Raw genomic sequence first — 17180 nt, 5'->3', positions numbered from 1 at the left:
TCCGTCGGGTCCAGGGCAGTCGCCTGATCCTCGGCCCCAAGGAAGTTCTCAACGAGTCGGACCGCCAAAGCTAGGGTTTCAGCAGCATGGCGTTTTACCCACGAGCGTGCGGAAGGGGGTATTATCTGTAGGAATTGTTCCAAAACCACTTGCTCAAGAATTGCCTCCTTAGTGCGCTCCTCGGGTTGTATCCAGCGAGTACACAAGTCCAATAACCGCTGAGCGAGGACCCAGGGTCTCATCTTAGCGGTGTATTTCACGTTCCGGAACTGCTGTCGGTAGGTCTCTTGGGTCAGACCTAAGCGATCCAGTATGGCGGCTTTTACTTGTTGATAGTCCATTGCCTGATCTGCTGGGAGGCCCTGATATGAGGCTTGGGCTTCTCCTATGAGGAGCGGGGCCAAAGCAGTTGCCCAGCGATATGCCGCCCAGCCCTGAGCTTCGGCAACCCTTTCAAATGTCAGTAGAAAAGCCTCTGGATCCTCGTTTGGAGCCATTTTCCTCAGGAGGACCGAGGGTTTGTTCGCAAGTTCTGGACTGGCAGACCCCTGGAATTGGGTCAGCAGCTTGGCCATCCGTTCATCCTGTGCTGCCTGTAGTCTTTCATCTCTCTCTGCTTGTAGTCGGGCCTGTTCCTGTATTAACAGTCCCTGCTGTTTGGTCTGCTCCTGCATTAACAGTCCCTGCTGTCTGGTCTGCTCGCACAAAAACTCTTTTAAAAAGTCTTCCATTTTCCTCATTTTTGTGTGTGTGGCCCTTCAACTGCAGGGGTCCCTCAAAATCCCACTTCTCACACAATATGTTGCAGGGTACATGCAACCACACACGTGGGTTCCCTTGATAAGGCTTATTTATTGAGCCTTAAAACATACATCACACAAAAACAAAATAGCTTCTCATCAGCAGACAAAAAGAAAATAGCTTCTTCTTCAGCAGACAAAACAAAATAGCTTCTTTTTAGCAAACAAACAAAGCAGCTTCTCTTCAGCATGCAAGACATAGACAGTTCATAAAACATGTACTTTGCAAAACAGACCTTCTAGCAGTAATCTCCTCAGTATTTCAGTCATCTCTCCTGACCAGCTCGCCTGCATGTGTGTACAGCCTGGGGGTTTTAAAACACCTTCATTATGCAGCTGGGGTCAGACTAATTAAGCAGTCCTTCCCAACTTAACCTCGTCACTGCTGCACTGCAAACCTAAACATAGGTTTGCCAGGTATATAGCTGGTAACGTTCATTCACCCTGTCACAAGGGGGTAGGGTAAAATGATTACCCAGTACATGAATAACGAAGGGGGGGGGGAGGGGGGGTATAATGATTACACAGTACATGAATAACAGGGGGTATAATGATTACCCAGTACATGAATAACAGGGGGTATGGTATAATGATTACCCAGTACATGAATAACAGGGGGTATGGTATAATGATTACCCAGTACATGAATAACAGGGGGTATGGTATAATGATTACCCAGTACATGAATAACACGGAGTATGGTACATGATTACACAGTACATGAATAACATGGGGTAGGGTATAATGATTACCCAGTACATGAATAACATGGGGTAGGGTATAATGATTACCCAGTACATGAATAACATGGGGTAGGGTATAATGATTACACAGTACATGAATAACATGGGGTGGGGTATAATGATTACACAGTACATGAATAACAGGGGGTAGGGTATAATGATTACCCAGTACATGAATAAGAGGTTGTAGGGTATAATGATTACACAGTACATGAATAACAGGGGGTATGGTACATGATAACACAGTACATGAATAACGGGGTAGGGTATAATGATTACACAGTACATGGGTAACAGTTACACACAGGGATGTGGGGGTTAGTGGGCGTCTCTCAGACTGTGACACGTGATGATATAGTGTGCAGTCAGTTCTATATAATACATTGATATATGTTTTTCAGTGTTTTGGTCTGCTGGGGGTAAATGGAGCTGGCAAGACAACCACATTTAAGATGATAACTGGAGATATTGAAGTAACATCAGGAGATGCATCTTTGGCTGGATATAGGTAAATTGTATTAGTGCTAAGATATGCCAAAAATGTATTAGACTGGAACAATTGCACGTTCTTAGTATATTCCGATGGACTATTTTCCTGAATTCCTAAAATAAGATGTTGAAATGTCATGTGTGGGTGTTAGATGTAGCAGACCGTGCTTATAATGATTTAGAAGCTGTTAATGTGTCTGTTTTTCATAAGACAGCAGTACTTTTCTGTCCCATTTAGTTATGGAAATAGGACTTTTTCTGGGCTGCATACGGTCCGTGTTGAAGGGTCAAAAGGAGCCATGCCTTAACAAACAAGGATGGCAACCATAACTGGTGCTTCCATGTGAAGGTCCACATATCTAGTAACTATAAATGCATGAAATCCAGGCATATTAAAATCTATGAAATAGAAAGGATTCAGTCCGGTTTTCCCAAAATGCTCCCTTGTTGTTTTTTAGCATTACAATTTACAAACAATGGTGTCTTAGCACCATGTGACTGATGCCTTTAAAGCACGGCCAAAGGCATTACATTATGTATCTCTGTTCTTAGGCTGCGGTCCCAGTCACTGCCACAGCGCACGGCTCGGCGTGCGCTGTGCGTGTAAGCAGCGCCCCTAAATGGGGGAGGGCCCAGTACGCACCTTCCCGCTGAAGGTGCAGCCGCGCCACGCTGCAGGGTTTCTTTCAACTCAATGAAATTGAGTTCAAACCCTGCGACGGAGGCGTGGCCACGCCGCCACCGGCGGTTCATCCAATGAGGGCGAACTAGCCGCGTGACGTAATGGCCAAGCCCCCGCAAATCCCCGACCACGCTGCCTCCCGTCGCAAGCTCCCTCTCTCCCTGGCAGATCGCGGTTATCGCTGTGCACGCGCCTACCCCCCCGCCGGGCGCGCGTGTCACAGACATTACTGGGACCGCAGCCTTATACATTTAGACCATGTACCTATTACTCATAAAATATTAAAAGGAAGAAAAAAAAATAGATAGAAGTAGGCAAAGGAGTCGCTCAGTGATGATGTCACTGCTTTTGAAGTGGGTGAATCTGGTTCTAATCCCATTGTCAGCTTTCCTAGTGACTTTGGGCAACTCACCCAATTTCCCTCAGGCGCCACAATTAGATGGTAAGCTCTACAAGGCAGGGATTCATTGCGCCTGCTAAGTTGCGATATAAGTTAAAAGATATAATTATTTGTATAACACCTTTATACAATGTATTATTAAATAATGCAATTGTGTGGCTGAGGTGCATGTTTTGTTATTCTTATTGTTATATTGTGAAAGTTTGTCCTGAAATGTCCGTTGCGGGTTAATGAGCCCACACCTGGCGTCAACTGCCATACAAGTCAATGGCAGTTGATGTAAGATTGGGTGCGTTGACGCGCAACGGACCCTATTAAATAACCCCCTTTGTTTGCTCGGGATAGGTCAGGTGCTTTAGATTTCCTTGATTAAACCTGAGCTATTTCCTTTGATCTTAAACCTTAAAGTAGGTCCTGTTTATAGCCTGAAACATTGGAGAACAAACATGTGTTATGGGAAACCCCCTTTTACCACCATCTATATTGTGGTTCCGCCATCATTTCATCCCGTTGAAATATAACTTCTGTTTATTACAGACCTGACTGTTAACATTGCATTAGATTAGGCCTCATTGTATGCCCTTCTATAACAATTCAAAACTCATCCTGAAAAAGAAAGCGTAGGAACAGCAGCATCCAATGCTCCTAACGGTGAGAAAATATCATCCAGCTAAGAAACTATAAGGGAAATAAAATAATCTATGCTTGGTCATCAGTAAACATGTACAAGTAGAAACTGCTTGTCCTCAAACAACCCCATTCTGGAAGTGCAGACTTGGCCCACAGCTGGATGTGCAATGGATTTGTTTTGTTACATTATATAGTTTATTGCTCTTACGTTTACTGTAGTTTGAATAATGCCTTTTAAGTAGATTGCTGTGCTTGGCCAAGTAATAGCATAGCTGTAAATGTTACATCTTCATTGATTTGCACTTTATTGGTGTTTCACTGAAACCTCGGGGTATACTTAAGGACTTACTTGCTCTCTAAAAAGTAGGTTAGACAAACTCTGCAAATCAGATCAGCTTTTATCTTCATTCCATACTGAACGTAAATTATTATATTTCTTATTAAAAAGTGTGTTTGTCAGGAAACAGAAAAACACATAAAAAGATGTGTTTTATGCTCATTTGTTATTGAGAGTAAACAAACATGTCACTGATAGAGATGGTATTTATGCAACAGACTTAAGAATGCATGTATCTTTTTATTCTATAAAAACTGAAATTGTAATTAAAATATTGTTATTTTAAAGCAGCAATCCTGCTCTAATTTAACATTTTCTTGTTAAATAGGTTTGAAGCAGAGGGTTTCTGGAGCTGAACCGTGTTAATTCCAGCTGCGGGGACCCCCTGCTTCCCAAGATGCTTACTTCTGGAGGGGTGCCAGTAGCAGCTCCAGCTGCGCTGTGTGTGGGGGGAACATTATGGCGGCTTCAATGTAACACGTCACGTGGGCCAATAGGAAGCTGAGACATCATCCCTTGCGGCTTCCTATTAATGGGGTTCAGCTCCGGGGACCCCCTGCTCCAATTCTATTTATAAAAAAAAAACACACCAGAAAATACGTTTTGCTCCATTAAGTGGCTTCTGCACTTTCAGGGAAAAGTTGGTGTTATTAAAACGGCATAATATCTCAAGTAGAAAAAATGCCATATACCAGAAATCCGTTTACGCTCCTCCCGCCGCCCACCGCTTCTGCCCAGAAGCAGAGTCAACATGTTTTGCTGGGTACCTGCTCCAGCAGGATGCTGAAAGTCAATTTGCAGGTTTAGCTGTGTACAAAAAAAACAACATCATTAGCGAAATGAATCTGTTTTAACACAGCCTCAATGTCCTTTCTGTCCTGTCAGCTTGAAAACATGTTTTTAATATCAGCAAAGCAAATGTGGAAAATACTGAAAAACATAAAAATACTGAAAATACAACCAACCAGCATGTAGGGTACAGGTGCCTCGGTGCATGTTCTTCTCGTCTCTGTCTATTTAGGTTAGATGACGGCATTTGTAGGCTAATTATAGCATATTGATGATGATGCTGTGAGGGACTTTACCAGGAAACTTGCAGGATTTTCAGAATTTAAAGTTGTGTTACAATATGCTGCGGTAGGAAGTGATACAAAGGGGGTAATGTATCAAAGCAAATTTGGAGCAAAATTGATGGAAATTGCGTGATTTGTCTGTTGCGTCTATGTATCAAGGTCTTTGCTCCAAGTTTTGCGCCATTTGTGTCACCTTGCGATTTAGGGAATGTTTATAGGAGACGTTATGCAGGAGTTACATGATGCACAGATTTCAATGAAATGTATTAAACTTTGCGTCTCCGTGCGTCACTTTTCTATCTTGTTGTAGCCCCCTGTCCCTATGCCTAAGGGAACTACGTGGGCAACTACGCTTACTGCTGTACCTGTTTGCTCACAGAAGGCCTAAGCCTCCACCTCTGGGTTCCTGGGGTGAGATCTTTCTCCTTGCGTGCAGCGCCTCCACCTCTGAGGGATCCCAGCGTTGGCAGGATAACCCCTCACAGGAACTGATATACAGTAATAAGTAATACACCCCACAATGTATTTAACTAAGGTTTACTGTACACACATACTAACACAGATAACATGTAATAACTGTACCCACAGTATGAACCCAGTACCCCAACACGTAGTGGTTCCCGCAAAGTACTGAGGGTGCTGCGGCACCAATACCCTTTTTCTCCTTTCCCAGCAATTCCCACCCAAATGTGAGGTAGCGCTACCCCCTGTGGATGTAGGTGCACGTCGGGTACCTGCCTGGGTACTCCAGTACCCAGGTGCTGCTTGTTGCGGTGTTGGAGCGGGTCCCACGTAGCGGGGCCTCCAACACAAATCCCCTCTCTTCTAAGAGTCCTGATCCTCCTCGTGAGGTGAGTTCCAGCTGGAGGGTCTCACCTGAATGTTCTGGGGTACTGCTCCCTGGACACTACCTTCTTCTTTGCCTAATCCGTCCAGACTGGCACGCGTGCTCCCTGCACGCGTAGGATATCATTTTTTTCCCTTGCTACAATCCCATTGGCTGGGCAGTCACATGTGGTACAGTTCCTTCCTCTAGGGATTTTGGGACTTGTAGTTTCGTAACTGCATATGCAGAGCCATCCTAAGATGGCTGCCACGCTATTCCCGCAAAGCATTCTGGGGATTGTAGTCTCTATGGGCTTTTGAAGCCATTTAAAGCTGGCCGCTGCTCCGGTCACAACTGCGCATAAGCGGCAGTCTGAAGTGGCCGCCGCCACCTCTTCCCACTTGTGCGGATCTCCGGTGGGCAACCAAGCAGTTCCCCCTCACCCGAGGTAAGGAGGGGGACTCTGCTACATCCTATCCCTGGTGGAGAATTCAACATCCCCGCTTGAGAACACATATACGTACTCTTATATAATGGAAAATGCATATTATACGCACAAGTTCAGTTTGTACGATATACCTTTGAACAATATTGAATATTTCAATGAGTATGGTCATGATGGAGGCAACCCGGCTCCGAGACAGCTGCTGAGACTCATAGTGAGGTGCCCCTAACGAATCATAAGCCATTCTCGCTGGAGGGTGTCTCACTCTTTGACTCCGAGTCTCTTCTTCGATGTCTAGGGATCCTGGAACTTGTAGTTCCGTGGCTGCATATGCTGAGCCATCCTAAGATGGCCGCCGTGCTATTCCCACAAAGCATTCTGGGGATTGTAGTCTCTATGGGCTTTTGAAGCCATTGAAATCTGGCCGCCGCTCCAGTCGCAACTGTGTATGCGTGGCAGTCTGAAGCGGCCGCCATCCACCTCTCCCCACTTGGGCGGGCAACCAACCAGTTCCCCCTCACCAGAGGTAAGAAGGGGAACTCTGCTACATCGTATTTACATTAACAAAAATCTGCCGGGTCTGAGGTGGCGTAATCTTTTCCAGCTAACAATTGGCGTCGCATGGAGGAAACCCTTTCTTACATTGCACAGAAAATGCACTTTCTTTCCGTTAATACATCTCCCCCAAAGTATCACTGCCCACTTCAACTCGCACGCAACTTCCTCTCCTTAGCGAGAGGTTCAAAACCCTGAAATAATTACAGCAGCATCACTGCTGATAGTGTCCGTTATTGCTATGTGGGTTTAAAGGGGGAAATGCACCACACGGGAGCGGTCTCAGAAGAGCCGTGTGGGTCAGAAAGTGCACAGATACCCAGTATTTTAATGGAGTGTAGCTTGTCCATTAAAAAAAAAAAAGTTAAGCCAACACTAAGAGTCCCTCCAAACATCATATTATGCAAAGACTGTATAATTTACTGACCTCTGAAATGGGAGAGAGCTTGTTCTTGACACAGTGCTTGCTCTGTGTGACATGAACCCTACTTCATTAGATTGTATGTTTTTATGACCACACATGAAAATGTGTTCACATATAACAATTACCTTCCAGCATCTTGACTGAAATTGCTGACGTGCACCAGAACACAGGGTACTGTCCTCAGTTTGATGCTATCGATGAACTCCTGACCGGCCGTGAGCACCTGCAGCTCTATGGGCGTCTGAGGGGGATTCCTGAAGATGAGCTTGACATGGTAAGAGAATCCAGTGCTTCCCCAGTTATTTAATGGTCTTAGGTACAGCGTTTTACTTTGCTTTCCAATGTATCGTGTCTCCTCCCGGTATGATTCAGTAGGTAAGAAGGATGTTTTTATCTTGTCTACATGGAAGGCAAGCGTTACCACACACGCGCCTTATCATCCTTATCAGACAAATGATTAAACATGGCAAGGATGTTGATCCAGGGAGAAATCTGATTGCCAATTCTTGGAATCAGGAAGGAATTTGTTGTTCCCCTTATGAGATATTATTGAATGATATGTCACTGGGGTTTTTTGTTTGCCTTCCTCTGGATCAATATACTGTAAGTATAGATTAGGATAAAGTATCTGTTGTCTAAATTTAGCATAGGTTGAACTTGATGGACGCATGTCTTTTTTCAACTTCATCTACTATGTAACTATATATGTAACTATGTAACTATGTTTGTCATTACATTGAACACAATGTTCAGTATAAAAATTCATATCATCCAATATTGTATGCTAATAAGAACCTGAAACATTGGCATTCCAGCTATGTACAGGCAGTTCTCGGTTATCCAACGGAATCCGTTCTGGAAGTGGCGTTGGATAGTGAAACCGTTGTAAAGTGAGTCCCATGTTAATCAGTGGCGGTGAGCGTCGGATAACACATTCCAGCATCGAAAAACATCCCTTAGGGTTGCATTGTAAAGTGATATACCAGTCGTTGTAAAGTGAAACGTTGGATAACGAGGACTACCTGTATGTATGTATGTATGTATGTATGTATGTATGTCTTTATTTATATAGCACCATTAATATACATAGCGCCTCACAGTAGTAATACACGTGACAATCATATAAATAACAAATAATACAAATAACAGAACATGGGAATTAGTGCTTCAGACATAAAGATAAAGCTATGACAGAAGATTATAAACAACTCTGTCTGGACAGGTTTATCTTAGCTTTTATACTGACCTTCTAACCTGGGAGGCCATTTCATATGTTCCATATCAATATACAGTATATTGTTTAAAATAATTCTTAATATGGATTACAGCATTGGAGACAATTTGCGTCTTACAGGTATGTTGTAAAACGTGATCTGTGGTGAGAATGGGATTAATCTAATACAGGAGTAGCCAACTCCAGCCCTCAAGGGCCATCAACAGGTCAGGTTTTCAAGATATCCCTGCTTCAGCACATGTGGCTCAGCCAAAGATTTAAATCCACAAACATCTATTTTTTTTTTATTTCTCATCTCCAGGTTGCCGGTTGGGGAATTGAAAAGCTGGATCTTACAAAATATGCAGACCAACCTGCTGGCACTTACAGTGGTGGCAACAAACGCAAACTGTCCACCGCCATTGCACTGATAGGATGTCCTCCTGTAGTACTGTTGGTTAGTGTTATTCTCTTGTCTCGTCATATCACTACAGCATCTTCTAGAGAGAAGAGTCAGTGAGTAATGACACTGACTCTGTAAACAATGACCTCAGGTTTGGAGCAGGGGAACCTGCTTGAATTCCCGGTGTCAGCTCATTGTGACCTTGGGCAAGTCACTTTATCTCCCTGTGCCTCAGGCATCAAAAACAGATTGTAAGCTCTTCTGGGCAGGGACTGTCTGTAAAAATTCCTGTGCTGCGTACAGCGCACTATACTGTAATTGTGAAGCGCTTTAAGTAAACTGGGCGAACTTTTCAATTCACAAACATAAAAACCTACAAACTTTTGCAGTTTGAAAATAATGTAAAAAAAAAGTCAATACATTTTCCTCCCTATTTTTAATTTCTTTCTATTATTTTTTTATTTTAATTTTTTTACAAAAATCCATAACCAATTAAGTTACCGAAAAAACGAAACACATATTTTTTTACAACCAGATCCAAAACAGCACTGTGTTCTTTGTAACGTAGAACGCCCTTGTCTGCCCTTTTTTCCTCCCCATATTAATATCACTTTTACAGCCAAGAGATTTGGATAGTCTACTTATCTTTCTATGACCTATATTCACTAATTCATCTGAACAGACGTTAGGTCACACCAAAGCTTAGCACCAGTTACTGAATATGGGCCCATGTTTCATATCAGAATCTAATACTTCTTATTGTACATGCTTAGGATGAACCAACTACAGGCATGGACCCTCAGTCACGCCGCTTCCTGTGGAATGCCATAGTCAGCATCATTAAAGAAGGCAGGGCTGTGGTGCTGACGTCTCACAGGTATATATACAATTGGCCTGGACCTCTCCAATGCTCCAGTGTCCTGCAGCTGATTGTTATAATTAAGGATGGGCAGGTTCATAAGTTCTACATCTGAAGGTCGCGGATTCAGTGTTCGCGTAAAAGAACGAACTCTGGAACAACATTTTTGAATCACTTTTTTATGAAATTGTGAGGCAAGGCACGAACGAGACTCATTCACAGTTTGTGTTTTTTTAATACAATGGGCAAAAGTTCAGGTTTACGGACAGAATTCTTGCAAACTTACACACAAATGTCCTGCCTTTATTTGATTTTTTTTTTTTTCCCCATATTTTTTTACCAAACCCATAACCAGGGTTGCCACCTCCCCGGGATTCGGGCGCTTACCTCCGTGCTATTGGTTTAGCCTGTCAATCTCCGGGTGGTGCGGCGGCGTCTCCGGCATTCTCCGTTATTCTCCTGCAGTGAACATGGCTGCGCGGCGTCAAGTGACGCCATGTTGCCATGACAACAGGACGCTACGTGACGTCATGGCGCTATGCGGCACCACGTTGCCATGGTAACGTGACATTGCGTAATGTCATGATGACGCATAGCGTACCGTTGTCATGGCAACGCGGCGTCATTTGCAGTTGGAGAGGGAATTGCAGCAGGATGCCGGGAGACGCCGCCGCACGACTCCGCACCAAGTAAGGGATTTTTTATTTTTTTTATTTTCTCTGGGTTTACCTTCAGTAGGAGAGCGCAACCCTGCCCATAACCAAAACATGAAAATCTTATAGACATGAAACCGGAACACCAATGAAAGTGCCAATTCTTTACTTTACTACAATACTGTAGTTATATATATATATATATATAGTTATAATGTGCTGCAGGACTGGAGGTTAATAGTCCAAACTAGCACATAATTGCAGATCTTTGCACTGACGCTGAGTTGTGTGTTTTTTTCTTAGCATGGAAGAATGTGAAGCTCTCTGCACTCGTCTGGCCATAATGGTCAAGGGTTCCTTCAAATGCCTGGGCACCATTCAACACCTGAAGTATAAGTACGGGGCTTATTTTTTATTTCTGAGTTTTCAATTTGTATATTTCATTGCTGTACACATCAATGGGAGTTTGGAGTTCTTGTTGCCTTGTAGCAGGACTAAAGCCTTACATGGACCACACGAGCATTGTGCTACTCTTAGCACTAGAGGGCGAATCCATTTAAGTCGGTATTGTGGCATCTATCACATAGTACAAACGTTGTCAAACACTGTCTGGTTCATACACTATAAAGAGCAATGATAATGAATTATGATTGTGATGAACGATGAAAGGTTTGTTTTTTGGGCTGGCAACGAAGGATGCTCTAAATTGCCTCCAATTTCGAGATGGCCACGCTAGGTTTTAAGACTAACCAACACACTTGCTGCCAGATAAAAGCACCTAATTTGCTTATGAATATAATGTTGGGTGGCAGCCACAGAAACCTGGTGTGACTGGTGTTCCTCCAAGGAGAGGGTTGGAAACCACCAACATTGGTTTCAATCCTGGGTTCCCTGGAACCCTACATGAGCTAGTCAGGAGTTACATGGAAAACATGGTAATATTTAATTTCACAAAACACCAGATTTGTGTGGTATGTTTCTTATACTATATTAGTGAAAGCACTGTATGCCTGCCTGCCTGCCTGCCTGCCTGCCTGCTGGATGTCCGGTGTCCCTAGGGGAAATCTCATTGGTCCCTTGGGCCGCCCCCGCACACCTCTCATTGGCCTGAGGTGGAGTGACGGCCCAAAGGACACACAGGGACACAAACACACACACAGGGACACACACACACACACACACACACACACACGGACACACACAGGGACACACACAGGGACACACACAGGGACACACACACACACAGGGACGGACACACAGGGACACACACACACACACAGTAGGGGGGGGGTGTACATTAGCAGCATGTATAACCCGGGGGGGGGGGGGGCCTCACATACCCGCCGGAGCCTCCGCCTCTTCCTCCCCGAAATCAGCCTCCACACCCGCGCGCACCTCCTCCTCTCCCCGTGTCTCCCGCGCTTTCAAACACCCCCCCCCCCCCCGGCGCCGCTACAGTCAGCGGAGGAGCGAGTGCCCGGGACACAGCGGGGGAGCGGCCACAACAAGCTGCCTCCCGCCTCAGTTCCACGTGGGAGCGGCCGGACGGGTGAGTGAGCGGCCTTCACCCACCCCTCACCCCCCTTCAAATCACCTCCCCTCCACCCCCCTCCCCCCCCCCGGCGCCGCTACAGTCAGCGGAGCGAGCGAGCGCCCGGGATACAGCGGGGGAGCGGCCACAACAAGCTGCCTCCCGCCTCAGATCCACGTGGGAGCTTCCGGACGGGTGAGGGAGCTGCCGGACGGGTGAGTGAGCGGCCGGACGGGTGAGGGAGCGGCCTTCACCTCCCCTCACCCCCCTTCACCTCCCCTCACCCCCCTTCACCTCCCCTCACCCACCTTCACCTCACCTCCCCTCACCCACCCCTCACTCCACTTCCCTTCCCTTCCACCTCCCTCCACCCCCCCTTCACCTCCCCTCCACCCCCCCTTCACCTCCCCTCCACCCCCCCTTCACCTCCCCTCCACCCCCCCTTCACCTCCCCTCCACCCCCCTTCACCTCCCCTTCACCCACCCCCCCACCTCCACTTCACCCCCCACCTCCCCTTCACCCCCCCCACCCCCCTTCACCTCCCCTCCACCGCCCCTTCACCTCCCATCCACCCCCCCTTCACCTCCCCTCCACCCCCCCCTTCACCTCCCCTCCACCCCCCCCCCTTCACCTCCCCTCCACCCTCCCCTCCACCCCCCCCCCTTCACCTCCCCTCCACCCCCCCCTCACCTCCCCTCCACCCCCCCTTCACCTCCCCTCCACCCCCCTTCACCTCCCCTCCACCCCCCCCTTCACCTCCCCTCCACCCCCCCCTTCACCTCCCCTTCACCTCCCCTCCACCCCCCCCTTCACCCCCACCTTCACCCCCACCTTCACCCCCCCTTCACTCCCCCCTTACAACCTCCCACCACCTCCTCACCACCTCCACCCCCCTTCCCACCTCCCCCACCCCCCTTCCCAACTCCCCACACCTCCCCCCCCTTCCCACCACCTCCCCCCCCACCCCCCCCCCTTCCCACCACCTCCCCCCTTCCCACCACCTCCCCCCCACCTCCCCTTCCCCCCCACCCCCCTCCTTCCCACCACCTCCCCCCCACCCCCCCCGCTTCCCCCCCCCTCCCCCCTCCTTCCCACCACCTCCCCCCCACCCCCCCCGCTTCCCCCCCCCTCCCCCCCCCACCCCCCCCCTTCCCTGAGGCAGAGTCACGGGCCAAAGGACACACAGGGACACAAACACACACAGACACACACACACGTAGACACACACACACACACACGTAGACACACACACACACACAGACGTAGACACACACACACGTATACACACACACACGTATACACACACACACGTATACACAAACACACACACGTAGACACAAACACACACATGTATACACAAACACACACACGTAGACACACACACGTACACACACACACACGTACACACACGCACGTAGACACACACACGTACACGTAGACACACACACACACACACATGTACACGTACACACACACACACACACATGTACACGTAGACACGTACACACACACACATGTACACGTATACTCACACACATGTACACGTACACACACACATGGACACATACACACACACACATGGAGACATACACACACACACACATGTACACATACACACACACGTATACACACACACACGTATACACACAGGTATACATACACATAATGTATACACACACATGTATACACACACACACATGTATACACACACACACATGTATACACACACACACATGTATACACACACACACATGTGTATACACACACACATGTGTATACACACACACATGTGTACACACACGTGTACACACACACACATTTGTACACACACACACATGTGTACACACACACACATGTGTACACACACACACATGTGTACACACACACATGTGTACACACACACGTGTACACACACATATGTACACACACAGGTGTATACACACACATGTATACACACACACACACATGTGTATACACACACATGTAGACACACACACACATGTATACACACATACACATGTATACACACACACACACATGTATACACACACACACACACGTATACACACACACAAATGTGTATACACACACATGTGTATACACACACAAACATGTGTACACACACACAAATGTACACACACACACACACACACACACACACTTATATACACACACACACATACAATGTATACACACAAACATGTATACACACACACAAACATGTATACACGTGTATACACACACACGTATACACACACAATATATACACACACACACACGTGTATACACACACGTGTATACACACACACGTGTATACACACACATACGTGTATACACACACGTGTATACACACACACGTGTATACACACACACGTACACATACACACACACACATGTATACACACACACACACATACAATGTATACACACAAACATGTATACACACACACACCCCAGCACCACCACATCAGCACACCGGTATCCCATGCCCCCCCAGCACACTGGCATTCTCGGCTCCCCACCATTCCCAGCCCCCATCAACACCATCAGCACCCACACATCGCCACCTTTGCACCTCCCCCATCGGCACACCCACATCAGCACCAAACCCTCCCAAATCAGCACACCGATACAATCACCATCAGTACAGCCACAGCAGCACTACCACCGCACATGGGCCGCGTGGACCACTCCCCACCCAAATGCCACACCCACACCACAAACATCCCGGGCAACGCCGGGGCTCTCAGCTAGTTTTTAATAAAATACGATTTTTTTAAAATAATAATAAAATGTAATGGAACAATTTCTTCCTATATAAAAGATTTCTTTCTCTCCATATGGACCAACATCAAAAAACTCGGGTACAAGTGGTAAATAAATGCAGGATGTTCTAATCTTCACTTGCATTGGGATGCCAGATTTTTTTGGGTGAATAACAAAGGTGTCACCCATATATAGGAAGCGTTACAAATCTTTATAGTATAGAAAGAAAATACTCTGTACTACACTGATAGTATATGATGGTACATGAAATAGATAGTCACCCAGATGAAAGGGATGCGCCACTTGGTGGACATAGGAGAAGAAGAAAGAATTAGACAAAAGAGAAATACGATGTAGTATGTTATGGATATTATGCATGTTATATAGATATGGCCTGCAACGTCTCCTCATCAGTGACCAGATACCTTAATACAGCCTTTCTGGAAGTTCATTAGTTGGCGTCCTCGTCCACCTCACTCTGCGTGGTCACACTCCCGCACCCTCCACGTCCTTTCTTTTCCGCATTCCAAGAGTTTATGCTGTTCCAGCCTCTCGTTCAACTGCTTACACTGCTCACCAATGCTGAAGCGTGCAACTGAATTTGATTTCTGCCAACGCGTTTCGCCAGTGGCTTCTTCAGGGAGTCATACGTTTTTTCTTTTTTTTCATAGTACATTAAATGGATAAGCTGGGGGGTCCATGCATTTTGTACATTGTGGTTTTAAATGGGTCCACGTTTTTTGAAAGATTGAATACCAGAGCAGTAGTTAACGGAAATGTAATGAATATGCTTTTATAGAGAGTTCGCTCTGAGGTCACAGTCTCCTGAAGCCCTGACTTTACAGCAGCAAGGAAGCTAGAAAAGAAGCAGTGGGAAGCAGATCTTCTAGCACAACATTTAATTAAGCTACTAGAGTAGCAGGCTATGTGGGATGTCCCTCCACTAACTGCACAAGTAGCCTTGTTTGGTGCTTACTTAGTAGTTTATTTTCCTTTATCCAGTTGGAAGTAATTGCTTGGAGATTGTCTGCTCTCTGTCCTGTAAAAGACCAAATAAAGAACCTTCTTGCTACGTCTGCAGTCCTTCCGTCTGGTCCCGACACCAGCATTGTCTTAGCAGTGTTATACCCAGGATCTGTTTTTCGTTGCAGATTTGGAGACGGTTATATTGTCACCATGAAAATGAGAGCCCAAAAGCCTGGGTTCGCTCCAGACCCAGGTCCTGCTGAGAAGTTTATAGAGACAAACTTTCCCGGCAGTTTGCAGAGAGAGAAACACTATAACATGTTACAATACCAGATTTCATCCTCCTCACTGGCCAAGATCTTTCAGCTACTCATTTCCAACAAAGACAGTCTCAATATTGAGGAGTACTCCGTCTCACAGACTACATTAGACCAAGTAAGTTAACATGCTGGGGTGAATTTAACTCATGTTGATGATAAAAGAGTAAAATAAATAGCCTGTCCCACTTAGTCCATCCTTGTTTTGGTATCATTCTTTTTTCATTCTGTTTGCATATTTCTTTGTAAAATTATCCTTTCATTTTCCGAGCACCTTAGATGTTTTCGATATATTTTAAACCCTTCTCCGGCAAGGGGGCATGCCTGGCGATGTATAATAAATCATCCTGTACTCTGTCATTATTTGCAAAGTAAATAAAAATACATTTGCACGTCTCAGACTGATCTGCCACCCTGTCTTTCCCCATTATCGCTTAGCAGACGGTGCTTCCACTGCAGCCAGGGATTCTGGGTAATGACATGCAAATGAGCACATGGACCCCTATAAACTTATGCCTGTTGTGTTACACAGATTTCAGGGGTTATTTGCATAGTGTGAGATGTGCAGTGTGCATACAGAGTCCCAGTCTGCACTGTAGCACACGCGCCCGGCGGGGTGGCGGCACGCGCACAGCGCTTCACCGCAATCTGCGGTCTGTGGTGAGATGCAGGATATTGCGCCGGGGGGGCGTGGTGGGAGTTTTGCGTGGCCATGACCTCACATGGCTGGTTAGCCCTTATTGGCTGAACCGCCGGGGTGGGGAGGGCGTGGCCACCCCTCTGTCACAAGTTGTAAATACAATTTGGATGTCTTTTGAAAAACTGGTCGTAGAGTGTGGCAGCCAAATGCGCGAGAAGGTACATACTGGGCCCAGCCCCATTGAGGGGCGGTACTTGTTCATGCAGCGCACGCCGAGGCGTACGCTGTAGAACGTACTGGGGACCTAGCCTTAGATTGTAAGATCTTCCGGCAAGGACTGCTCATATCGTTTCCATTAATGTTTCTAGCACTTATTCTCATATGTTCTTGTTCAAATCAAGGTATAGTTAATTTTGCACAATCGCTG

At 46.3% G+C, this 17180-nt stretch overlaps 1 protein-coding gene across 2 annotated transcripts in view; it reads left to right on the top strand.

Annotated features, from left to right (window-relative positions):
* Window positions 1–17180, top strand: part of ABCA4 (ATP binding cassette subfamily A member 4) — a 183151-nt gene that overhangs the window by 164218 nt on the left and 1753 nt on the right. For both annotated transcript variants that reach the window (XM_075616438.1, XM_075616437.1), the window contains 6 exons: window positions 1945–2051; window positions 7537–7678; window positions 8940–9074; window positions 9794–9897; window positions 10836–10928; window positions 15982–16231. In XM_075616438.1, the coding sequence (XP_075472553.1) occupies window positions 1945–2051; window positions 7537–7678; window positions 8940–9074; window positions 9794–9897; window positions 10836–10928; window positions 15982–16231 (831 nt within the window). The remainder of the gene's footprint in view (window positions 1–1944; window positions 2052–7536; window positions 7679–8939; window positions 9075–9793; window positions 9898–10835; window positions 10929–15981; window positions 16232–17180) is intronic.

This window comes from Ascaphus truei, chromosome 10 (genome assembly GCF_040206685.1).
Source record: "Ascaphus truei isolate aAscTru1 chromosome 10, aAscTru1.hap1, whole genome shotgun sequence".
NCBI classification, from domain to species: Eukaryota; Metazoa; Chordata; class Amphibia; order Anura; family Ascaphidae; genus Ascaphus; species Ascaphus truei.
Note: the sequence above shows the minus strand (reverse complement) of the source record. Positions and strands in the feature narration are given on the sequence as shown.